We start from the raw sequence: 26706 nt of genomic DNA on the forward strand, positions 1-26706 counted from the left end.
CCTTAAGTTCCGGCTGTGGCGCACGGGCGGAAGGTTTAAGCGGACGGACCGCGCCTGGAGATGGGTTCCGGGTAAGTCAGGGAATCAGCCGTTTGAGAGCTGTGTTTTTTTGCCTGTTGGGGCTACGGGAGAAGAGTTGGAGGGAAGAGCGGCTCCAGGCGGGCGTTGGGCCCTCGATGCGGCCTCCGCGGGGTGGCCGTCTGTGTGCGCTGGCTCCAGGCCTGCGCCCGGCCTCCCCGCTGTGTGGCTCGTGTCTTCAGCGCGGCTCTTGTGAACAGCGGGGTTTCGCGCCGGGGCCAGTGTTCTTGTGTTCCCTCTTCCCCTGAGAGACTTCCGTCCCCCTCTTTCCCTAGAGCTCCGTACAGCAAACGTTTGGGGCTCGTTTTAAAGGTAAAAGTTTATTCTCTGGTTGCAAATCCAAATGACGGACGCTGTGTTTCAGACTATTAGATTCAGCTGAGAACTCAGAGGGACTCATAGGGCAAGTCTGGTGACAGGAAAGCCGAAGTGTGTGCACTTAGAAACTGAAATGGAATCAGTTTGAGAGGGAAACGCCTGAGAATCAAATTGCTGTGAAGAGGCTAATTATCCCCTTCAGGGAAGAACTGTAAATGTAGTTGATGGCTTTTAGAGCAGTCAGGTGACGAGGATGTATCATTAGGAGTATACTGTCCAGGAGAAAAAAATACTCTTAGTTATTTCAAATAAGTTTCAGATAAAAAAAAGTTTCTGTAAAATGGTACAGACGCCTGTTGAAAAGGCCGAGAGCAGTGTGGGGAATCTTGAACAGAGTCAATCCAAGTAAGAAATACACCATGTTCTCTCTACTATCTGCTAGTAATGAATGTTTTTAATTTTTGTTTTTGACTAGGCACAGACTGTTTGAGTGAAACAACGTTTACCTCAGTGCTTACAACCTGAATACAAAATCGGTTTGCCACAAGTTCATCCCTGCTGAAGAAGTGCACTTGGGACCTGACACAAATGCATCAGTCAGGAGAAAGAGCCAGCTTCCCTGGTGTCTTCAGAGAAGGCCAGGCTGACAGCTGTGCTCACCCAATGCAGTGCTAACTGCAGATTTCATGGACTGGAAGTGTTTGTTGATACCTGATCCCAGTAAACTGGTTCCTGTTCTCTTAAGAGGTGAGGGCAGTATTCTCCATGACCTCCAACTTTTAAAAGGCATAAGGGCCTACATATGTAAATGTGACCACAAGAGCTGGATAAACCATACCTGAGCAAAAGTGCAAGAATCCCTGGTGTCTCTGCTTAAATAAGAAGAAAGGAAATAATATTTCTATATACAGAGTTAAACCTTATAATGTGTTTTGCTAATGAATGAATGTTGCTATGTTGTGATTGGGGGTTGTGATTAGTCATGTTCAGACATTGTTGAGCACCGACTGTGCCAGGTGTAGATCTCAGTAGACATTAGGAAGCAAACCCTATGGGGATCTTGCTCTTAGTGACTGCATTTAATACAATTCTGAACTCATTTTTCTTGGACAGCATGGACTTAGAAAAATGCTAGTATGTAGCAAACAGGGCGGTAATTCTGGGGGGTGAGGCTGACATCTCCAAAACGGTGACTGTGTTTAAAATGCATTGTTTAATGAGGTAGAGAGAGGGTTACATATTTAATATTTCAGGGGCTAGAGTGACTCAGTAGTTAAGAGCACTTGCTTCTGGGGGCCCTGAGTTAAGAGCCCAGCCCCCCACATAGGCACCTCACAACCACCTGTAGCTGCAGCTCCAGGGAACCCAATACTCTCTTCTGGCTTCTCTGGGCACCTGCTTATATGTGGCATGCACTCACACAGATGCATATACTGCATAAAAATAAATAAAATTTTCTTTCATACTGTCCAACATTTTGGACTGCTAAAGTCTGAAAAAGTAATTCAACTATTGGTATTGGATACATGAGATGTTACACTATTTGAGATGTATCTGTTACCATTATGTGGTAAAAAGGCATTTCCTGTTTGATCTGAGTCCCTAACTCTTACATATAACATTGTTTCCATAAGTGAGTTCCCAACAACCTAATCACAAAAGGAATTCTAGAAAGTCACACATTTATAATTGAGCATGTACTAACAGGCAGTTTACCTGTTGTTAAATTAGTAAGCACTGACTTTTGAAGCTGTTGGGTTTGTCCTGATTATTTATAATGTGTGCAATGTGGTTTTTCTTATTTTGGTCTTTTGAGACAGGGTTTCATATAGCTCATACTGGCTTCAAACACCTTACGTACCTAAGAATAACCTTGGAATTCTGATCCTCAGTCTCCTCCTGAGGGCTGGGATTACAAGTATGTTCCACTATGGCTTACATGTAACTTTATTTTATTTTTTTGAGACAGAGTCTTTATAGCTCTGACTAGCTTAGAACTCACTATATAATCCAAATTGGCTTTGGACTCACAAACCTATCTCTCATGTTCTTGGATTAAAGGCATATGCCACTGCTCCTGGCTTACAATGTGATTTTTATGAACAGACATGCAGTCTACACACACACACACATTATGAACTGCTTTTTTATTCATTCTTTATACATAAATATTTACTAAATCTGTGTTATTGCTAGCATTTGCAGATTAATAGAGGATCATCTGAATACACATGAGCAGATCTGTGTCTGGGAACTTTATTCTTGAGAACAGAGATGTGTTCTCTATACTGAATCTTATTTCATAATTCTAAGGAGCTCTTCTTTCATTTCTATATTTTTATTCATTTACACAGTTGCATGAGGAAATTTTTTTAATTTTTATTTTTTATATTAATTACAGTTTATTCACTTTGTATCCCAGCTGTAGTTTCCTCTCTCCTCCCCTCCCAATCCTACCCTCCCTCTCTTCTCCTCCCATGCCCCTCTCAAGTCCATAGATAAGGGAGGTCCTCCTCCCCTTCCATCTGACCCTAGCTTATCCGGTCTCATCAGAACTGGCTGTATTATCCTCCTCTATGGCCTGGCAAGGCTGCTCCCCCATCCGGGGGAGGCGGTCAAAGAGTCAGCCACTGAGTTCATGTCAGAAACAGTCCCTGTTCCCCTTACTAGGGAACCCATTTGGATAATGAGCTGCCATGGGCTACATCTGAGCAGGGGTTCTAGGTTGGAGTAGTATGAGGAAATTTTAACTTTCTACAAATTCTTTAATTTTTCTTTTCTGAAACAAAGGCATTAAGCCACAAAGGAATTAGAAACTTGCACTAATGCTACAATATTCATCAAGATACTAGCAAAAAACCATCAGTTGTCAGGTAATACATACCATACAATGGCTAGACATGTTCTTCAGTAAGCTGTTAAGGAGTTGATATAGGAGTATTGAATTACATTGTATAAAAATGGAAAATACTGAGTCAAGGACTACCTGAGTTTAATGCATTGCACTTAATGTCCTTGATTTATGCCAGTTAGTAGGTGTGTCTAGGAGAGGCCCTCACTGTGAACTCCGTTCAGTGCTTTTCTTCTTTAATTCTGTGGGACTTACCACCACGTATTTCTGCAAAATTGGTTAAAATTATTAAAAAAATTTTTCCTTCCCAGGATATAAGACCTTTATTTCTTTTCCACAGCATTTCACTGATTGTAGCTGGCTCTCTGTGCTGAGGGATAGTAGACTCCTCCCATCATGCCCACTGTGGTGGTAATGGATGTATCCCTTTCCATGACCCGACCTGTGTCTGTCGAGGGCTCTGAGGAATACCAGAGGAAGCACCTGGCTGCCCATGGCTTGACCATGCTATTTGAACACATGGCCACAAACTACAAGCTTGAATTTACAGCACTGGTGGTTTTTTCATCACTTTGGGAGCTGATGGTCCCCTTTACAAGAGATTACAACACCCTACAGGTACTCATACAAATCAGTTATTGTGGATAGGTTTTGACGGAGCTCAAATTTACTGGGAGAACAACAGTATTATGATTGTATACTCGTTTTAAACTTGGACTTGCTTCATAAGTGTGTAAGTGTACAGTCTATTACTGAAAACAAGGTCTTAACTTTCCTCTGGCAGAGCCATGAGATAGGGATGTTGCTTTCTTTTCTTCTCAATTTTCTGGAATCTGAGGATAGTGCTCTGTACACTAGAATTCAGCATCATTATTTTTAAACTTCACTTTGTTATAGCTCCATAAAGTTTAAGGAAAAAAATAGACCATCCTTAGTTTTTAATTATTATCATAAAAATCCAAAATTATATTTACTCTGAGATATAACTTTGATTTACAGATACCAAGATACACTTTTTAAATCTTGACCAGTAGGTATTATCTTCCAGGCTCTTCTGTGGTATGCTAAACAGTTGACTTTCTGACATCTTTGAATTACCAATTCCAGGAGAGCTTAGCATAGTGCCTTGCCCCCGCTGAGTAATCAGTGTTTGTAGAATGAAACAGTTTAAATGAAGGTTAGGCAAGTTAGAAAGCAAGGATCAATTTAGCTAATTAAAAAAAAAAATATTATATATATATGGAAAAGGGGCTGGAGAAATGACTCAGCAGTTAAGAGTACTTAAGAGCACTTACTACTCTTGCAGAGGAACAAGGTTCAGTTCCCAGCACCCAAGTAGAAATCTGAAACCTCTTCTGGTCTCTGAGGGCTCGAGTGTGTGTGTATGGCCCAAGCAAACCTCCAATTCTCAGTCTTCCTCAGCCTCTGTGTACTGGCATTACAAGCATCACACCACCATGCCTGGCTTTTACGAACTTTCTTACAAGTGATTAAGCTTAAGGATTCTGATACTCAGATGTTCTGAAATTTGGAGAACTGCTGTATGGAATTCAGAAGTCTCAGTTGGAATTGGAACCCTGAAGCAGGCTGCTTGGATTCAGGCGGCAGGCTCTGCCTCCTCTCATGAGAAAGGCACTTAGTGGTTCTTCAACTTGGTTTCCTTATTTAGAAGAGGGAGTGGCAGAAGTGCACGTCCAATGCTGGAGATGGTGTGTAAGATGTGATTTGATAAGTTGTCATTTTTGTGATGGGTTTTTGTTCTTGACTTCAATATTTTCCCGCAAGCCCACGTGAACACAGGCTTGACACTGCCCATTCTCACCTAATAAGAGGAAGAAATAAAAGAAGCTAATTGAATTGTGCTTTATGGTTGAAAAGGCCTGTCTCACTGTTTTTCTTTAAAAAATCTGTGCTTTGGGGTTCTCAAGGCTCTGTGTCCCCTTTGTAGCATATGTACATTGGAAATTTTGTGTTTTCTGATCACAAATAATAAGAGTAAGCACATGTATTTTTTATTCAACAAGGAGGCACTGAGTAACATGGATGACTATGACAAAACCTGCTTGGAGTCTGCATTAGTTGGTGTTTGCAACATTGTCCAGCAAGAATGGGGCGGAGCAATTCCTTGCCAGGTAATGATCAATCCTTTCTCATCACCCTAAGTTAAAAGCATCAACTGCTGAGTGCTTTTTTGTTTGTTTGTTTGTTTGTTTTTGTTTTTTTTTCAGCTCAACACAACATGCTTCATCATTCCACAAACTATATTTACACAATTCTTTTGAAAAAGGCTCTGAATCACTCTAATTCATCACACTAATCTGATCTGCATTATGCTAATGTGCACATGAAGCAGCAAAATTATGCTTCAGGGAAAATATCTTCCTATTAAATTGACTTATTACATCGTACTGTTTGTAGAGGGACGAAGGACTCACCAAGGAGTTTAAGAACTGCACTCCCTGGAAAGGGTAATTGTAATTTTGAGTGATAGAATTGTAAACATCACTATAATCTGGTCTTCTTCATTACTTCGGTGTAGAATTTTTCAGCAAACTTCCGTCTCAACTCTAAATTGTGTGGAAGTGGGAAGAGAGTATCATAAGCTTTGTTGCTTCTTTTGTGGAGTCCACAGTGGTTCCATATTAGCATCAAATCAAAGCAGAGTAGCAGCAGAAGACAGAATTAGATATCTGGTGTAAGCAGATGCATTGAGAAGTGGCTTATTTAAAAGGAGAAGACAAATACCATTAACAGGAAAATTATGGCAGTCTGCAGTCTTTCTGTGTTTAGGCTTTGCAGGATTCTGTAACACTCAACACTGCAGTTAGATTAGGATAGCAGCCCTAGTGTATTAAGTGCATGAGCATGACTGTATTGCTTTATTTATAAAACTAGGCAATGGTTAAGGTGTGGCCTCTGGGTCAGTTTACCCAGTATATGAAATATACTTTAATGGAGGGTCAAGTTCAAAATTCTTTAATAGTCTCAGTGACATTTGTATTTTAGTTTTTGATTCACAGTAAACTTGTGAAGCCAGGCATGCAGTACACACCTATAACACCAGTGCTCAGGAGGCTAAGGCTCAGTGATTGCCAGTTTGAGACTAACCTATGCTACCAAGTGAGACCCTGTCTTACAAAAACAAAACAATGACAGTAGAAGAGGTTTGGCATTTAAGAGCACCGTCTGCTCTTCCAGAGCACCCAGCTGGCTCACAACTATCTCTAACTCCAAGTCCCAGGGCATCCAAGGGCATGAAGCATCCTCATGATGCATAGACATACAGACAGACAAAACACTTATACAAATAAAATAAACAAGTACAATTCAACCGAGGGTGACCCAGTGTACCAGATTTGATTCCCCATACCAATATGGCAGTTTCAAACCATCTGTAACTCCAGTCTTAGGGATATGATGCCCTCTTCTAGCTTTCTTGGGCACTAGGAACATACATGATGCACAGACATACATACAGACAAAATACTCAAATACATAAAATTAAAAAATAATTTAATAAAACAGCAATAGTAGTTAAGATAGAAGTGGCCTGGCAGTGAGGGAGGCCAGAAGCTGATGGAGAGACAGAAGATGTAGGGGGTGGCAGAGCTGCTTGTTCTCTAGATCGTGGGGCCCTTACAAAATCAAATGCAGTGATCAGAACTCTATACTAAAAAATGCTCAATTTTGTTGTGTGAAAATTATATCCCAAGTCAAACTTTGGGGAGGAAAAAAAGCCAAAAACCAGACTGCTTGAACTCTTGGGTGCGTAAATTCCCTGCATTATTCTAGACAGCTAAGTCAGATCACTTCAGTAAACACTGGTTAAGAGAGGACAGCAAAAGGAGCTGGAGAGAAGGCAGAGTTACCAACGCTGGCTGTGGGGACTGGAGAGATGGCTCAGACCGTAAGAGCACTGAGTTCTCTTCCAGCAGTTCAGTTCCCAGCAATCACATGGCTCCCAACCGCCTATAATGAGATCTGGTGCCCTCTTCTAGTGTGCAGGTGTACATGCAGGCAGGACACTATACATAATAAAGAAATCTTTTTGTAAAAAAAGAAAGGACACTTGCTGTTTGTGCAGAGGACCTGGGTTGGGTTAGTACCCACAGTTCAGCTCACAACTGTAACTCCTGCTCCAGGAGATCTGATGGATGTCCTCTTTTGTCTTCCTCTGGCATCAGACACCTATGGTACATATATATATATGCAGGCTATCAGACACACACATAAAAAATAAGAACAATTATATTCCAGAAGACAGAAAATGCCTTGAGATTAATTCTTTTCGGGAAAACAGTATATAACTTTATAGGTGCTGTTTCCCTTGCCTGTATATATGTCTGTGCACCATATGCATGCCTGGACTATTTAAGTGAATATCTGATTTTTCTAATAATAAACTGAATAAACGAAGTTTGTTTATTTTGTTTTGTTTTTTGTTTGTTTTGTTTTGTCAGCATCTTCTGAATGGTAGTCAGCAGGCAGCAGTTTCATTTACTCTTCTGTGGTCAGAGGGATCAGAACTGATTCTAAAAGCTAGACTTTTGTCCCATGCAGACTTTGCCTTTTGATGTTTTATTTAGTTTTCTGTTTGTTTGTTTTTTTAAGGGGGAAAAGAAAAACCCGAATTGGAGATGAACTGTGTCAGAGGGCCAAAATCTACTTAGACTTGCTAAGTGAATCAAAGCACTGTATGAGAAATGAGGTTTATTGGTGATTTTTATAGTCATTTAACATCATTTATTTAAATATGGATTTTTTAAACCAACATTTTGGACAGCTGAATTGCATGTTCATTATAGAGTAAAGTCTGTTTCATTTTGGCGTTGCATGTGATTTATCTTAAAACATCTCTGCAGCTGGGAGGGGCTTAGTGGGCAAGGTGCGTGCTTTGAGAGCCTGAGTTCAGCACACAGACCATGTAAGGGCGAAAGGGGAGAACTGACTCTGTAGAGGCGCCCTCTGACTGCTGCACACATGTGCATGTGTGAGCATACACATACAACAGCGTCTGTGAAAGCTAGTAGAAGAAGAAATTGTTGGTTCCTAGAAGAAGAAATTGCCTTGTAGTCAAATGACTAGCCTCTCAAAAGATGACATCCTTCCGGGGGACCTCCATTCAGCATTTTAGGCTGTAGAAGTCAGTGCTAGTATTGGTACAGCCACCTACTAGGCTAAATAGAACCAAATTAATCTTCTTTCAGGATGCTTAGAAATCCACTCAGGGCTTCCCTATCAAAAAAAAAAATTGGCTTTTCAGATACCATGTGTTTTATTGGCCTTTTCAAATTTCATAGTAAATATGCGTTTTTAAAAGATCTTGATGACTGCTGCCAAAATGGCCTCAGATATTTTTATATGTAAAAGTCAGAAGGACAAGAAAAAGTATCAGATGCATTTTATTTGTCTGTTTGGTTTTGGTTTTTCAAGACAGGAATTCTCTGTGTAGCCTTGGCTGTCCTGGACTTGCTTTGTAGACCAGGCTGCCCTCCAACTCACAGTGATCCACCTGTGTCTGCCTCTCTGAGTGCTGGGATCACAGGCGTGTGCCACCGTGCCCAGTACCAATGCATTTTTAAAGCAGTTGTCTTTTTAGTTGACCAAAAATAGATGATTTATCATCTTTAAAAATATAAAAATAATGTAGCCAAAATTCAGACTTTTGGGCTGCTTCTTCTAGGGACACATACAAATGAGTCTTAGCATTTTCTTATTCTAGCGCCTTAAGTACTAAATCTCACCTGAGAGTTGGGGTTCTGGTTTTAATGCAGTTAAGTAAAATTGGCTCTGATTGCTTTTTTTCCTTTAAATGTTCAAAGGTAAACTTTTAAAAAATAATTAGAACTGAGTATGGTGGTGCATACTTCTATTCCCAGAGGCAGGCAGATCTCTCTGAGTTAGAGGCCAGCCTGGTCTACATAGTGAGTCCCAGGCCAGCCAGAGCTTTAAAGTGAGACCCTGCCTTTAAAAAAAACAAAATAAAAATAATTAAATAAAATGAAGGAGGAAAGAAAAACAAACTAAAAGATTCTCTAGGAATCATACTCAATAAGTGATTTTAAAAATATAGAGAGGTAGAGGAGGAAATAAAATTGAGAATGTTTTGGGTAGCTTGGGGAGAGATGGAGAAGGAGAGTAAGGAGAATGGATGTGATAAAAAAAAAAAACTTTTATGATCTGAACTTCTCAAAGAATAGAAGATATTCATACTCTATAAGTGTATAAACATAGAATGTTTGCATCACCCACAGATGCTGCTTTCCAACCAGAGTAAACCTGCTCTGAGAGTAACTTTCATCAGAAATGATTAAAAAGAAAGACATAGTAAACATTTAATGTACAATCTTCTTGTTTTTACAAACAGGTTGTTCTGGTGACTGATGGCTGTCTTGGCATTGGCAGAGGGTCTCTGCGACATTCCTTAGCTACTCAGAATCAAAGAAGTGAGAGCAACAGATTTCCACTCCCCTTTCCTTTCCCGTCTAAGTTATATGTCATGTGCATGGCTAACTTGGAGGAGGTAATACATTTTACTCTGTTTGGTCTCATTAACTAAATTTTAGGACTTGGGCTCTTTGTTGGTACATTTGAATGTGTTTTTATGTGTGTCATAATATTGTCTCCTTTGGTTTCAACTGAGGCTGGTTACAACTTAGAAAGACTCTGCATCTCAAATGTTCATTGACACTCAGAGGTGAGACACAACTCAGGAATATAGCTTTCTATATTGTTGTCTTTCTTCCTGCTGCTGGGTCGTGGAGGATCTAGGTGTTGTTTTGGGTGTTAATTATGTCCCTTATTTGGGAATTTTTATATCCATTCCAGCATAAATGTTGAAAGAGTATATGTGCTTTAGTTTTTTAATAAAATGTTACTCTCAGGCATGTCTTATTAAATGCTAGATTTCATGGTTTTTCCATTTGAGAAGGTTATTTAACTTTTCTTCACTTCATTTGTTGTTATAAAATGTAGATGAGAGGCAAATAGGTCTCTGAGTTTGGAGCCAGCCCAGGCTTGATAGCAAGTTGCAGGCCAGCCAGGGCCACGTAGAGAAACCCTGTCTCAGAAGAAGAAAAGAAAACTATAGATGATGGGTTTTCCGAGCAATATTAGAAGCACCTTGCTGGGAAGAGGCTAGCCGGGCTTCCGGGGGTGTTTCCATTCTCCTCCTGTCTGAATGCACCACTGCTGTCATTCCTTTATTGTTTTACTCTTTAGCCCTGAGTCAGGTTGTAGTTATTCCTTTGTCATTTTCTGTTAGGAAACCCATCTCAGTCATTTCCTGCTGGTGTCATGATGGCGTTAGTCTTGGTATACTGAGAATGATTTGTGTCACCTTAAAGGGGTCATCTCTCTTGCTTTGCAGCTTCAGAGCACCGATTCTTTGGAATGCCTTGAACGACTCATAGACTTAAATAATGGTGAAGGGCAAATTTTTACTATTGATGGGCCCCTGTGTTTGAAAAATGTACAGTCAATGTTTGGGTGAGTATATGTGTAAAGCCTTTCACCTTTATAGTTAATCCACATTGTAGTTTGACAGCCAGGAAGAATATCTGTTTTATTATTGCTGGTTGTGTGATTTAATTTTCCCCAAGGGTCCATTTCTCAGATAAAATGATTGGAAGTAGTTATTTGAAAAGTTAATTCGTTTTCAAATTAAACATTGCTAAGTCTATTAATACTAGCCTGAAAACTGGCTTTCTTATAATGGTTCAGCAGTTTCAAAGGTTAAATTGGTTTGGGCCTTCTCTGAATTGAAATTTTATCACAAATGTCAGCTTATATTCTGTATCACAAATGCTCAGGTTTAGTCTTAGAATCAATGGGAAAGGATAACAAAATTCGCATCTTTAAAGATTTCTTGTATATGTGTCATATCACTGTTCTGTAACATATTGCAGAAAGCTGATAGATCTGGCATACACGCCTTTCCATGCTGTTCTCAAGTGTGGCCACCTAACAGCTGATGTACAAGTCTTCCCCAGGCCAGAACCTTTTGTTATAGATGAAGAAATTGATCCTATCCCTAAAGTCATTAACACAGGTAACTTTTTTGAAATTTCCTTCTTTTTTTTTTTTTTTTTTTTGTTCTCTTTAACCTACCTGAGAGATAGCAGGTCACTATCTTTTATGGTGAGATAATTGAGTTAATTTCCAATCCTAAGTCGCTATACATACGCGGAGAGTTAGAAGTAATGGCCAGATGGACCTGCAATGACAAGGTGATTCTTCAGTCTAGTGTTCTCCCAGCCGAGCGACTTCAGCCACCTGAACTGATTCTTGGCAAAGACACTGAGATTGATTAGCATCATAACTAAGGGATATGAAGAGCTGTCTTCCAGACTTGGCTCTGTGACTTTTGCTGTGTGACCCTCAAAGTTGCTTCTTCCAGTCCTTGATGAGAAGGTATGAGGAATAAACCAGTCAGCCACTAAGGCTGAACCACTCCAGCTCTGCTTCTTGTATTATGACTAAGACAAAATGCTTTTTGCATCCTACGGCTTTGATCTATTGCATGTTTGTTGATGCCATGCTTAGTTGAATATATTGAATTGAAAAACTGCAGGAGAGAGAACTGTCTTCCTTTGACTGGAGGACTACTAAAGTGGTGAGTGCAAGGCAGAGCTCTTAGGGATAGCTGGCATCGCTATTGGTATTTTGATACCTGGTGTGGCACAGTCTGACACTCACTAGATGTTCCACAGGTAATTGCCCAGTCAATAAATGATTAAAAATGAGTGAGTGGTAAATAAATGTGCATTGTTGGGTTGTAGGGATTTTAGAATGAAAGCCTGTGAGCTGGCGTCTTGCTCTTGTGCCTTTAGCATTTGGCTGTCTGGAAGGAAGGTACCCACTTAGGTTAACTGTGACAGAGCAGAGTGAACTGCACCTAAAGGTTTACTTGTCTTCAGACCAATTAAGCTCTACTTCCTCCTGCCCTTCCTTTGAATATCTTTTATTTCCAATATAAACTTTTAGTCTTAATATGATACTTGTGTAACTTCTCCCTAAATCACCAAAATGTTTGTTCTAAGCACCTTTCTCCTCACATGAGAGCCATCAGCTGTTAGATGCTCAGCAAGGGGGTGCTGACAGTAGACCTTCAGGAAGCACATCCCTGGTGCGTTAGAAGAGTGATTATTCACCATGATTCTGGCATTTCAAAATTGTTTGCTGATACGGCTGTGCTTGTGAATATACTTTGAAGAAAAATTGAAAAACAGCTCAGTAAATACTGTTAGAGGTTTCCTTCAATGAATAATAGTGAAGGAATCTATTTTCTATACAGTTTTTAGTGTTTTCAAAGTACAATCAAATATTTTATTAAAAATTTGGTTTAACTTTATTTTATTTTTGAGACAGGGTCTCACAATAGCTCTGGCTAGCCAGGAACTCCACCAGTTTTGCCTCTTAGGTACTGGGATTAAAGGCGTGTATCACCACACCCACCCATGAACTTTTATTTGTTTCAGGTTTTTAGGAAATACTTTCTGGCTATAGTGTAGCTGTTGAAAGAGAAGAAATCACTATTGTGTTGATTCTGTATAGGATGTTTTTGTTTCTCAAGGAAATACTCTGCATGGGTATGGATGTGGTGTGGACCAGGAGCATGTACCCATGCAGGTGGCTGTAGAGGCCAGAAGAAGACATTAGGGGTCTCCTCTATCATTACCTGCCTTACTGCCTTACGACAAGGTCTCACTAACCACAAGCTCTTATTTCATCGGCCTTGTTAGCCAGCCAGCAGTCTCAGGATCCCCGTGTCAGTATCTCCCAGTCCTCAAGTTACAGGATTGGGACATCCCGTTACGCCCTGGTCTTTTGTGGAAGTGCTGGAGACGCTAGCTAACTGGAGCCCTCATGCTCAAGCACTCTTAATCACTGTCATCTCCCCACCCCAAAGGTGTGCTTTTAAATCGGTAGCTTTACTTTCCAAAGGCAGAATAAGGTTGTTGGAGGTTCTTAATTTTAACATTCCCTGTGACCTTACTGTCCTTGATTATACAGAGGAATTTGACCTTTAAGATTTTGCCTTGGCTAAGGTCTTAGCTTCATTTAAAAAAAAAAAAAAAAAAAAAAGTTTGCCTAGTTTTGTTATAAAACTTGAATTTGTGAGTTTGAGGCCAGCCTGGTCTACAAAGCAAGTCCAGGACAGCAAGGCTACACAGAGATACCCTGTCTCAAAAAAACAATAACTTGAATTCATCAAATAAAAGTCATTATAGTAGGAGCTACTTAAAATGAAAATTATTCATGATCCTCAGAAAATTTTAACAATTTTCTCAGTTTTTATATTTGAAATTTTCCCATTGTGAATAATTCTGTATTGACTCTTCCCTTACAGATTTGGAAATAGTGGGCTTTATTGACATAGCTGATATTTCTAGCCCCCCAGTTTTGTCCAGGCATTTGGTCTTACCCATAGCCCTTAACAAAGGTGAGTTCTCTTCTTACACCATTGGCTTACATGAAGCATATGATTTCAGTGTCAAGTGCCAAGCTGGCCCACCGGGCAGAATTTAAAGGGAAAAACTGTTACTGAATTGGAATTTAGAAATTGTTGCTTCAGATTCCAGAATAGATAACATGCTGCCTTATGCTGTGAAAACTTTTGACACATTACATCGTGTGTGGACTCATGGTAGAAGGCCTCTTCAGAGGTGACAGCTCTGGGATTCCTATCTAGCCTTTTCTTAATAGGAACACACTGAGAGGAAAGGGAGAAAGGACACCCCTGCTTTGTTTTTCTAGTTCCAAGCATGTCATAAACACGGAACATGATTGAGTATGTCATGACTCCCGCTTGTGATGCTTCAGTGCTGATTGTGCCTTCCTAGGAACTGTGACGTCATGTCCTCAAGTTCGGCATCTCTTTGAAGTATACCCACCTCTAGCTCTTTGCAATGTTCATTTTCTGTGCACTAAGCTGACCATCTACCTTATATTCACCAGCTCTCTTAAAGAAACGTAGCAAGTCAGACATCCCTCTCCTGAGTCAAGGGAGCACCTCATATCTTAGTGGGAGCAAGGAGCATCTGTGAGCACGCAGTCACAGCAAAAATCATTTTAATGGACTTTTATTTTGTACCATAGGCTGGCCTCACACCCAGAACAGTCCCTCTGCCTTAGCCTCCCGAGTGCTGAGATTACTGGATGAGCCACTATGCCCAGTTCACATGCAAAATCTTGACATTCACCCACAGCAGCTTATCGGGATCATTGTGTTTCTGAACTTATGTGTAATTGCAAAGACAGAAAATAAGCAGAGTATGGGGGCAGGTGACACATGAGGACTAGTAAGGGAAGACGACCAGGGCTATATTTTAATGTGCATTGAATACCAAGCTGTGCTGGAAGATTCCTCCTATGGAAGTGAAGAGTCTCTGAACAAGAGAGCAGATGGATATTCTTACAGGAAAGTTGATTGTAAGAAGACTCACCTACAGTAGTGTGTGGGAGACCTGGAGTCAGGAGGTTCCAGGAGAAGCCACTGTGTATGTTTGAACCTGTGTCTGCAGTGTGAGGGCTGTCAGCCTAGACCACACCTGACACTTCTGTGTCTGATTTCAAGCCTCCAGCTGGCATCTCACTGAATTTTCTACAGGAATGCTGCAAAATCATTTTTATAGACAGCTCTTACAAGCTATAATTTATAAACCATAAAGTGGATTATTAGAGTTAAGAAATGAGCTCAGTAATAAAGTATGTATCTATAAAGTCTAAAGACCTAAGTGTGATACCCAGCATTCCCCTGTGCCCCCACCCACCCAAAAAAGGTGTGTGTGTTTGTTTTTTAAACAGGCTGGGAAATGATGTCATTAGTGAAGTGATAAAGCGCTTGCCTTGCCAGCATGAGGGCCTGAGTCGAGTCTCCAACATCTGTGTAAAGCTGAGTGGGACAAACTTGTATTCTACTCTGGAATAAGTGGGTCTCAGTAATAAACAAGTAAATGTTGTAGAGAGAAAATCCAGATAGGGTGGTAAAGCGCATAATTCCACCGTGGAGGCAGGGCCAGGCGGGGGGCTCTGGGGCTCAGCCCATGTAGCCTGGCCAGTAAGCGCCAAGCCAACTAGAAAGCTGCTGAAAGTGGGTTCATTCGAAGAATGACGCTTGAGATTGCCCTCTGGCCTCCGCACACGTGCACATGCACATGCATCCGCACACGTGAACATGCACATGTGCATTTTTAAAGACAAAGATTATAATTAAGTCATATCTTTTTCCCCCCCAAGACAGGGTTTCTTTGTGTAACAACCTGGCTTTCCTGGAACTCTGTTTGTAGGCTAAGCTGGCCTTGAATTTACAGAGATCTTCCTAACTTTGTCTCCCAAGTGCAAGGATTAAAGAAAGGCATGTACCACAACATCAGGCCCAAAGTGTAGTGACAGAGTTTGTACTGTCATCACCACCATCCGTTTCAGAACTTGGGCATTATCTACCGAAAGAAACCCTATTAACCATGGATCCTAATGTCCCTTCTCTCTGTAGGTTACCTTTTCTGTATACTGCATATACATGGGATTAAGATACTATTTTAAAAGTTCTTATATGGACGTTCATTAGAAAACTGTGTTTTTGTAACTTGTTTTAATATTCCTTTATAGCTCCATGTATTTTCCCTTCAAGGCAAGAAGCAGCCAAGAGTTTAGAGTTTTGCAGCTAATCTCATGCTCACCTGTTTTACAGAAGGCGATGAGGTGGGTACTGGCATCACTGATGACAATGAAGATGAAAATTCAGCCAATCAGATTGCTGGCAAAATACCCAACTTCTGTGTGCTGCTCCACGGTAGCCTGAAAGTGGAAGGAATGGTGGCAATTGTTCAACTAGGGTAGGAAGATTTTATTGTATTTGGTTGGCCCAAAGGGAACTACAATGAAATGTTTTACAGACATTAATGAAAGAAATGGAAAATCGTAGTCAGCTTTTCTTTCCTGGCATACTCTTCCCACAGCCATCACCTTCTCCTTTATTCATCCTGCAAAGTAATTGTGAAACAAACTTTCTAATTGATGTTATGACATAATGCATTCTCTGTCTTCCTCTCTATTTACTTATTTTGGGTTTTGAGACAGGTCTCTCTGTGTAGCCCTGGCTGTTGTGGACTCACCTTGTAGACCAGGGTGACCTCGAACTCACAGGGATCTGCCTGCCTCTGCCTCCCCAAGTGCTGGGATTACAGGTATGTGCAACTGTGCCTGGCTGCTCCTCTGTTAATTTTTTTTAGTCATATATTTATGTTTTGAGAGAGAATTTTGTTTTGTGATCCAAGCTAGTCTCACACCCATGATCCACCTGCCTCAGCCTCCAAAGTACTGGGATTACAGCGATACCAACCATACTCCACCAGTTTTCCTCTTTTTAAATCTTGCATGGGCACTGAGAACCAAACCCTGATTCTCTGTAGGGTCAACAAGCGCCTTTAATGTTATGTGCTCTATTTCTTGACGCCTTTGAAGAGAGGAAAGATCAGGGGTTAAAATTAATCAAGAAAACATGTCTGCATCTCTGCTTGAATGAAAATTCCAAGAAGAGTACAGTTGTTTTTTTTTTTTTTCTTTCTCTTTTAGATTAATTTTATCTTTAATTTTGTGTGTGCATGTGTGTGTGTACATGTTCAAGTGAGAGCTGAACATGTACATGGAGGCCAAAGGGCAGAACTGGAATTACATGTGGTTGTAACCTTCCAAGCATGGGTGCTGAGAACCAAACCCTGATTTCCTGGAAGATGGACAAGTGCCTTTAATAGTCCTGCTCTGTTTCTTAGCCCTCCAGCTCCCACTGACTGACTGGGAATTACTAGGGCCCTTTCTCACTGTGTTGGGCACCTTGCCCGTGGCGTTGCTGCTGTGACTTCAGGAGGCAACTGCAGAGACTTGAGGGCTTCAGCTTTTACTCCTAGGCACCTGGGCTACTACTTACTGTGTTTTCACACTTTTTGTCTGTTAAACTGCTTTTGACACACACATCACATTCACAGTTTTGTCTAATAGTATGTATCTCAAAGAGTTGGAAATATTATATACATTTTTGGGTTTAAGATTTGGCTATGGTAAGAGTGATATGCCTGACCTAAAAAAAACCTTAAGTCTGTTGAAAAACAGAACCTAGACGTCTTCAACTAGGCAGTCTAGGCTTGACGTTCTGATTTTCCACCTTCTTTCCCTCTAGTCCTGAATGGCATGGAATGCTCTACTCCCAAGCTGACAGCAAGAAGAAATCAAACCTCATGATGTCTCTCTTTGAGCCTGGCCCAGAACCTCTCCCATGGCTAGGGAAAATGGCACAGTTGGGTCCCATTTCAGGTACAACCCAGACCAGGTCTACTTGTTTGACGTTGTTGTTCTGCTGTTGTGGGTATCTTTGAGTGGTGTTGGAGCACTCCTGAGCTTTCTGATGCTCAGTTCATACATGGAGGACCTCAGAGTGTTTAAGGACTTGAACTCAACTTTCTCAGCCCAAGGAAAACAAACATTTATATGGACTAAAGTAAGCATAGTGTCATTAGCAGCTCTGAATGGAAAACTCCTTGTTTTCCCTTTGTTCAGTCAGTCAGTCATGGGCCATAAAACCATCTTCCTTTTGTAAGCTTTCCCTCGACTACAGTGATGTTGCTGCTGTGTTTTTCCGGGCTTTTCTCTGACAGCTTTTCTGTTTATCACCTTATTTTTTTCTTTTTCTTGCCTCAGTTTCCAGAAAGTCCTATGCTTTCTCCTGTTGTCTGTGCTCACTCTTTGTGTTTCTTTGTCTATAGTGGGTTCAGACTCCCAGATCTGCATCTTGAGTCTCAGCTGGTGTCCCTCACATTTGTTGTAGTTCCAGTTCTCCAAGGCACTGTCAGCCTCAAGCTCAAAATATTTACAGCGGCTGTTGTCTCCTACTTCTCACTACTTACCGCTGCTTCCTCTTCTCACTTTGCTATTTCTTTATTTGGAGCCTTTGTTCTCAGCCTCCAACTCTGTACTTAACATTACTGTTGACCCAGTTGATTTCATTTCCACTTTAGAGACATTTGCTATCTCTCTGGGCCATGTGAATAAAGGAGGTAGCTGCAGTCTTCAAAGTCAGCTGGGAAGTAGACTGAACAGGATGCATGAGGTTAGGTCAGCCCAGAGGACAAGTTGATCAGGTCGGCTATCTGTGGCTCAGGAAGGTCTTCACAGGGCAGAAGCACACTGGCTGAAATTTGAAGAAAAGTTTGCTGAGCTGATCAAGGAAGAAAGGGCTGATCAAGAAAGCGAGCAAATGCCTGTTGGAAGGGAAGAAGCTGTAGCACAGCAGCAGGAGCAGGTGGTAGGTTAGAGATGGCCGGAGCTAGAGCAGAATAGGCCTTCTCTGAATAGTCATTCTGCAGATGCTGGGAAGCCACAGCTGAGGAATGATGTGATCAGCTCCTCTGGCTACTGTGACAGCACTTAGGATAGCAGTTAGGTTGGATGCTCGAGTCCTGATCCAGGTAAGAGATAAAACTTACACTCTGGGTCTAGTGGCACAGTTCAGTTGGTAAAGTACTTGCCTTTCAATGCATGAAGCCCTGGGCTCAGTCCTCAGCACCTCATATATCTGGGTGTGGTGGTACACACATGTATCTCAGTGTTTGGGGGGTTACAGGCAGGAAGATCAGAAGGTTTAAACTATCAGCCACAAGAGACTGAGACTCTGCTAGGGAAGGGAGTGAGGAAGGTGAGGAAAGGGGGAAAAAAAGAAAGAAATTTGCATTCCATTGTCAAATGCAGATTTGAAATGACTGGGGTGTCCTGCAGTTAAAGCTCACAGATAAACCTAGGGATCAGATGAGAAACAGAGCAGAAGAACCTGGGGAAAGATACTTAACAGTGTTTGCATCTGAGAATGATTCTAGTTTCTGGCCTAGGTACACAGTGAACAGTCTTAGTCACTTTCCTATTGCTGTGATGAGACACTGTGACCAAAGAATTTCTAAGAAGGAAGTTTATTAGGGGTTTACAGTTTCAGAGGGCGAGTTCATGAGCCTCATGGCAGGGAGCATGCCAGTGGGCATATAGGCATAGTACATTAGCTTTAGCTGAGAGTTTACTTCTGACCCCAAGCAGGAGGCAGAGAGAGGGAGCTAGCTGGGAATGCTGTGGGCTTTTTGGCACATCAGAACCCACCTCAGTGACACAAATTCTCCAACAAGGCCACACCTCCTAATCCTTCCTAAAAGTTCTACCAACTATCAAGCATTCAAATATATAAGCCTGTAGGATCCATTTTCATTCAAACCACCAGAACAGTCTATTAATTGAAAGTAAATGGGAGAACAAAAACAAACAAACACCATATTTTGTTCATGCTATTTGAGCCTGGGAAAAGCAGACAGGCCTGCCTAGAGGTAGTCCTTGCAGGAGTCAAGTAAGGAAAGTGACAGTTGGAAAACTCTCAGTTATAGCAGATCACTCAGGGCCACAAAGGTGAGAGTGAGGGGATTACTTAAGGGGTAGCTCACCAATTCAAATTTTTGATGTATAAAATCAGTGGGTTTAGGAATTCTGTTTTCTGGGTGGCTCTGTGGTGAGAAGTTATATATTTAAACTGCCTGACACCAAATTGGCATTTTTTAGTTCTCTTGATTTTGGTTTTGGTTGTTGGGTGTTTTGGTTTTGTTTGTTTTTTTGTTTTTAGGGGTAAAGTTGTTTTGGCTGGGGTTCTGTTTTGTTTGCTTTTTCAAGTCAGGCTTTCTCTGTGTAGCCTTGGCCCTCCCATCACCACTCAGTTAAACAAATTAGTCTAATTTCAGTTTTCAATATGAGTATGTGGGCAAAGCTTTCCTAACTGGTAGGAGTGATTTTCTGCTCTGTTCAGCCCAGACCATGGTAACGAAAAGGCGGAGGAAGCTGCTAGGTGTAATCGTGCTTTGTACATCTGTGGCAGTTCCATTGCCTCTGGAAGCAGGACCAAATACTCAGACCCTATTGATCTGCAAACTCTAAAACTGCACTAGCTTTAACTAAGGAGTTTGACTATGTAAAACAAGTTTAGTAACTAGTGGCTGTGACATTAGCACAAGCGTAGATGCTTCTCGCACCATAGAACATTTAGGTCATGAGTTCTGGGTAAATCTACAACTGTACATATGATGTAGCTTTAACTTGAGTTTTCCCGGTGCATGTTGCTTTGCCTTCTTTGGCCTTAATGTGTAGAGCTGATGAGAAGCTGGTGTCTTTAAGGACAGTAGGCTGGCTTTCACTTAGCTAGGCCCCTGCTGATTGTCTCCTCTCCCACTTTAGTGACTTATTATTGAGAACAGGGCCTCCACCGTGATTGAAGCTAATGTAATTTCTTTATTAATGATGGAGTGATTCAAAAGCTAATTGCCTAATTGGGAATGCAATTGTATTTGCCAGGTGTCAGTTTCAGAATTGTCTTTTTCTTTAAGATGCTAAGGAAAACCCTTACGGGGAGGACGACAACAAGAGCCCATTCCCCCTGCAGCCCAGAAACAAACGAAGTTATGCCCAGAATGTGACTGTCTGGATCAAACCCAGCGGCTTGCAGGTACCACAGCCTCACACTGCTTTCTGCTGCGGGCTGGTAGGCTGTTTGATTGGATTTTTCTCTCCTTTGATACTATGTAACTCAGTTACTTCTAATGTCTGCCCTTATTTCCCAAAAGGATATGAGATGCCCACAGTGAGACACATATATAACAAATCACCTTTTACAAAATTTACAGCAATAACAAAACCACAAGGGGAAAATGGAAACAGTTGTGTCTGAAACCAGAGGCAAAATATTAATTGTGTTTGAAGACTTTGGTTCAGGGCTTCTTACTACCAAGGTCAAAAAAGAAGCAAATGGTTGTATAGTAATAACAGAAAGCATGGAAACATCTGGAGAGGTGTATTCTCCCAGAATTGGATCTTTTTTTCTATGTTGTATTTTATATTTTTCAGACAGTCTCATGCAGCCCAGGCTGGCCCCAAACTCACTGTATAGTCTAGGTTGGCCCTGAACCCCTAATCCTCTTGCATTTACCTCTCAAGTGCTGGGATTGCAGACATGAGCTATCACACCTAGTTTACCAGGATTGGATTTTTTTCCCCCTGTGAAACAGGGTTTCTCTGTGTAGCCCTGGCTGTCCTGGAACTCTGTAGACCAAGCTGGCCTCAAACTCACAGAGATCCGCCCTACTCTGCCTCCCGAATGCTAGGATTAAAGGCATGCGCCGCCATCACCTGGCCAGCACTGAATTTTTTAAAATATTTTTTGAGAATTTTGTGTATTGGATGTTTTGATCACATCCACACCTCCCCCTTCCAAGTACTCCCAGGCCCTCTCCAACATATCCCTTTCCTAAATTCCTATCTTTTTTTTTTTTTTAATTTTTAAAAAATAACCTACTGAATCCAATTTGTGCTGCCCACATCCCACATGAGTGTAGAGCCATGCCCCAAAGCATAACTAACTTACCAGGGCATGTCCCTTAAGAAAACTCACTCTCCTCACCAAATATGCCTCAACTGCTAATTGCTCTTGAGTTAGGAGTGGGGCCTCATGAGCCAGCATTGGACTTCAGCTTAATCGTCTTCATGTGTTCCTTGCAGTGGTGGTGCACTCCTTTAATCCCAGCACTTGGGAGGCAGAGGCAGGCAGATCTTTGAGTTTGAGGCCAGCCTGGTCTACAGAGTGAGTTATAAGACAGCCGAGGCTACACAGAGAAACCTTGTCTCCAAAAACAAAAAAAGTTTTCACGTGCTCAGGTGGTGGGGTTATTTTTTTGGGTGCAGGATAAGACAGAATCTCACTCTGTTTAGGCCTTAGCTGGTCTGGAACTGACGATGTAAACCAGGCTGGTCTTAAACACGTAAGATCCCCAGCCTCTGCCTCCTGAGTGCTGGGATTAAAGGCCTTCACTGCCAAACCTGGCTATTATATTGTTTTATTGGTTTTTTGTTTGTTTTGGTTTTGGTTTTTTGAGTCAGTTTCACTGTATAGCCTTGGCTGTCCTGGAACTTGCTCTATAGTCCAGGCTGGCCTTAAACTCACAGTTTTGTTGTTTTTTAATAAAGCAGAATTAGGGTTTAATAATTTTAGTTTAGGTTGTGAATTACAAGAAGGGTGCAGAGAGGGAAAGACAGACCTAAGAGCATGAGTATGGACGTCTCTAAAAATTTCAAATGTCAGACAGAGCGAAGTGTCGGGGGTGCTCCTCAAGGGAAGGTACCCACAACAGTGTATGGAGAGGCCTAAGTCTCCTGCTCATTTATTCTGTTCCTACAGTAACACCCAAGCCAGTGTGTGTGTGCTGTCTGTGTGACGTGTGGGGTGTGGATGTGTGTGAGACTGTCTCTGTGTGTGATGTGTATGGGTGTCTCTGGCATATATGTATGTGTGTGTTCTTGTATGTTTGTGATGTTTGTTCAGCTTATAAACAGAAAAGGTTTGAATGCAAGAGTTTTTTTGTTCCTTTTTTTTTTTTTTTTATTTTGGGAAGCTCACAGAGTTTCCAGAGCTTTGGGCCTATGACACCATCATGGCAGAAATATAGGATAAGAGCAAAATTGCTTACCTTGTGGGTAAGAAGCAAAATAGAAACCAGATAAAAGCCAGGGTCTCTCATTTCCCTTCATGGTTTACCCTCCCAGGAGGCTCTGGCCGCATCACTGTATAATTCACAAAACAGTTCCACAGGAGTTGTAATTGTTAGCAAGGAATGCTGCATTTGGGCAAGGCACTCAAGACCTTTCTCCTTCCACTAACATGGTCACTTAGCTCTGTTTGTAACAGTCACTTGGGAAACCCCCTTTTGTGGGGGACACTTTTTTACTTGTAAAAACAGTGGGCATGGTGGTGCACACCTGTAATCCCAGCACTTGGGGGGCAGAGGCAGGTGGATCACTTTGAGTTCGAGGCCAGCCTGATCTACAAAGCCAGGACAGCCAAGGCTACACAGAGAAACCCTATCTTATATATATTTTTTTAAGTTCCTCTAACCTCGGTGCACTGAAGAGGCATTTAGGCTGCCTGGCAACACAGCTGCTTGTGCAGACTGCACTGGCTCCTTGGGACCTTTCCCTAGAGATTGAATCACTCCCGCCCTAACTAACAGGCCGTGGCCTCTTCTCGATGCTGAAGATCAGGGTCTCCTTCCTTCCTTGACCCCAGCACCTTGTCAGGAGGACCACAACTACTTTGACTGAACTACTCTTTTTTTTTTTTCCTTTGTAGTAAGTTATACATTAAGTTTACCACTTCAACCATTTGAAAATGTAGGGCTGACCAGTGTTTATGATGTTCCATGGTCACTGGCGTTACCTGGTTCCAGAGGAGAAATCCCTGCGCCCTAACCATTAACTGTCTCTCCAGCTCCATTGGAAGTTGATTTTTTTAATGTCCTGTGAGCTAAGTGTCCACCTTCATTCTTCTGCATTCACTCAGTTGTCTCAACAGCAATCATCCTTTCCCCGTCAGAGGTCTAGCCATAAATATGTGGGTATCCTGTGTCTATTTCTATGAAACAATTAGTTTAATACCATCAAGCTTTTTAAAGGAGGACAGTGTTTTTTGCGGAACACTAAAAGCATCTCAGAAGCAATCTTCATGTTGATGCTAAGTCTGTTCTTATTTCCATGTCTTTAAACATTTAAAGCTACTTATTGTTTTTTTTTTCTCCAAAGCCACAGAATCCTAATGTTCAATTCTTTATGCTTCATAGACAGATGTACAGAAGATCTTAAGAAATGCAAGGAAGCTCCCTGAAAAAACACAGACATTCTACAAGGTGAGACGTCAGTTACAGTAGGCAATGGTGTGCCTAGGGGATGCGCCTTCAGGGTGGTTACCGTGTGTAGAAGTACAAATTTACACAGTGACTGCAGTGAGGCACTCGTAAGTCAGTTTTCCTATCAGTGAAGTCAGGAGTGGCTGGGTAGGCTCTTCACCCCTCACAGTCCAGTTGAAGGCTTCTACTGCATAGGCTGTGAGGGGCTCAGACAAGCCAGCTTGAAGGAACCGTGAATCCCTGGCCGCCCTCACTCCTTTATGGGGAGTAGGGCTAACTCAAGCAGGAACTGCATGTGGTTCCTAGGAAATTTCACACAGCACAACAGAAGCTGTCTCCAAGAGTGACCAGCCAACAGTTAGTGTAAGGAAATGGATGTGCTTTGCAATCATGCCTAGCCTATCCAAAACCACACTGGTAGGACTAAAGTGGAAAAGGATGGAGTGGTGTGGGACATTTAGGCTCACTTTTTTTTTTAAAGACAGGATCTCACCAGCTTGGTCTGTAGATGAGGCTGGTATGGAACTCACAGAAATCTGGCTAGACTCCAATTGTAGTTGGCTGAATTAGGCCAGTGTGAAATGGGCCTAGCCTGTTAATTTTAAAATACATAATATAGGGGCTAGGGACAGGCTCAGAAGTTAAAGAGCACTTTCTACTCTAGAGGACCTGGTTCAACTCCCAGTGGCTCACAACCATCTGTAACGCTAGTTCCAGAGGATCTGACACCCTCTGAGGGCACCAGGCATGCAAGTGGTGTGCATGCATGCATGCATTCATATAAATATACGTATGTACAAACATACACACAGCCAAGACAAAACAAAATACAGCCTCGGGCAAGCATCTCTTCTGGAGGGCACACCTGCCTTGTCTGAGTGTCATCTTACTACCTTTGTCACTGTTGTCTTTGGGAAGTTAGACAAAATACAGAGTTCAACCAGAGAGTTTCTCAGCCAGCCAGACCTCCAGACTGTAACATAAAGCCTGTGACCTCTGATCGGCCGCAGCCCATCTCTGCAGTTTGTCCGCATGCTTGCCGGTTTTGTGTTCAAGAAGGCTTGCTTGTATGTAGTGAGGTGGCCATTATCTTCCCTGATACACAGAAGCTCCATGTCTGAGGATTAGAAAGGCTACTTCAGTTCCTCAAGTGGCTGAGGAAAGGGTGTCCTTCCTGTGAACAAGGCCTCCAAAAGCAAAGTGGACACATAGCTTGCCCACTGCATGCCTAAGTGTTTGATGGGGTGCTTTTGTGGTTTTCTGCTCTGTCCCCTCCAGCTGTGTTCACTGTCACACTGCAGGTCTAATCAGAGAGGCAACAAGCTATGAGATTCGGAGCCTTTTTCGTGCCTGAACGAGAGGGAAACTAGTCCTCAGAGTTGGCACGAATGCTGTATGCAAGGTGCTTGGCGTGTGTCGTAACTGCACCACCTGTGATCAGCGTGCTGACTGATGAAACTGCGGGGCTCGCAGCAGACACCACTTGCCCGTTGATGCATCACACCATTGTCCCTGGCTCTTGTGTAAAAAATGCTTGAAGAGCACTCTAAGCAGAGTGCTGGGCAGACGTGTGAAGAAACCTATTATTCGTGTGTTTCAGGAGCTGAACAGGTTGCGAAAAGCTGCCTTAGCCTTTGGTTTCCTGGACCTGCTTAAAGGGGTAGCGGACATGCTGGAGCGGGAGTGCACCCTGCTACCTGACACAGCCCACCCTGATGCGGCGTTCCAGCTCACACACGCTGCCCAGCAGCTCAAGCTGGCCAGCACTGGCACCTCTGAGTATGCTGCTTATGACCACAACATCACGCCCCTGCACACAGACTTCTCGGGGAGCAGCACTGAAAGGATGTGATGCTGGCCTCTGGGGCTTCCCTTCTCTATTCATTGTCTAAAAACGAGTTAGGGGTGAAACCTCTTCCAGCTTATTCAGCTCTGTGTAGCTACCCAAAGACCTAGAGCTGTCTCACAAACAGCCTTGGTGGGTTTGAATGTTTCTACTGCAGTCTGAGAGAAGGTCTGAAGGGTGGTTGTCTGGGGCTCTGACATTACTTCTGTGGGGCTCAGCATTTAGGTCCAGAAACAGCCTTTGCTCCATGACCAGCATGGCTTCTGGGCGGCTTGGACAGATGAGGAGAGAGCTCAGGAAGCCTGACCAACGAGGGTCTTTAAGCATTCAGAAAGCAACTTTTCTACAGGTTTAAGTCTCAATTATAAGGACATTCTTAAACTCCTGTGCTAGGAATGAGCAATCCAGATGTCTAGAACTTGCCTAAGTACAAACCTGATACCACTGAGTTTCAGAATTTTTCTTAGAACTTGTTTAGATTCAGTGGCAATGCTCAGGTGATTGTGTACAAATTTTTAGACAGAAACCACACTATGTGTAAAATCACTCCTGTTCATGTTTTTAAATGAAAATTAAATATTTGATTTTCTATAAAAAAAAAAAATATTTCACTTAGAGACAATTTGGTTTGGTTTTTTTTTTCAAGACAGGGTTTCTCTGTGTAACCTTGGCTGTCCTGGACTTGCTTTTGTAAACCAGGCTGGCCTTGAACTCATATCGACCCACCTGCCTCTGCATCCCAGAGTGTTGGAATTACAGACATGTGCCACCATGCCGGCAACAAATGATGTTTTTATCTATCTTATCCCTTGAATGTAATTCAGCTTCCAAAATGTCAGATTCCTAAGTCCTGACTTTTCTGG

At 42.1% G+C, this 26706-nt stretch overlaps 1 protein-coding gene across 2 annotated transcripts; it reads left to right on the forward strand.

Annotated features, from left to right (window-relative positions):
* Positions 1–26475, forward strand: Ints14 (integrator complex subunit 14). Of its 2 annotated transcripts, none has more exons than XM_055597391.1 (13): positions 1–71; positions 872–1143; positions 3588–3865; positions 5272–5379; positions 9615–9770; positions 10617–10735; positions 11155–11297; positions 13599–13691; positions 15942–16086; positions 17427–17560; positions 20653–20771; positions 23932–23997; positions 25598–26475. In XM_055597391.1, the coding sequence occupies exons 3-13, from the start codon at positions 3644–3646 to the stop codon at positions 25847–25849; spliced, it is 1557 nt and encodes a 518-aa protein (XP_055453366.1). In that variant the 5' UTR covers positions 1–71; positions 872–1143; positions 3588–3643; the 3' UTR covers positions 25850–26475. The 2 variants fall into 2 exon arrangements, with proteins under 2 accessions (XP_055453366.1, XP_055453357.1); XM_055597382.1 differs by lacking the exon at positions 1–71 and adding an exon at positions 84–390.
* The last annotated feature ends 231 nt before the right edge of the window (positions 26476–26706 follow it).

This window comes from Psammomys obesus, unplaced genomic scaffold (assembly GCF_907164565.1).
Source record: "Psammomys obesus unplaced genomic scaffold, mPsaObe1.curated_primary_1811, whole genome shotgun sequence".
NCBI lineage: Eukaryota > Metazoa > Chordata > Mammalia > Rodentia > Muridae > Psammomys > Psammomys obesus.

What these genes read in the sequence shown, in the direction of transcription:
- Ints14 (XM_055597391.1), top strand. Translation starts at nt 3,644, where the DNA reads ATGCCCACTGTGGTGGTAATGGATGTATCCCTTTCCATGACCCGACCT. An exon ending in GCGGAGCAATTCCTTGCCAG is followed by an intron (nt 5,380 to 9,614) that starts GTAATGATCAAT and finishes TTTTACAAACAG; the next exon opens with GTTGTTCTGGTGACTGATGG. An exon ending in TCAAACCCAGCGGCTTGCAG is followed by an intron (nt 20,772 to 23,931) that starts GTACCACAGCCT and finishes TATGCTTCATAG; the next exon opens with ACAGATGTACAGAAGATCTT.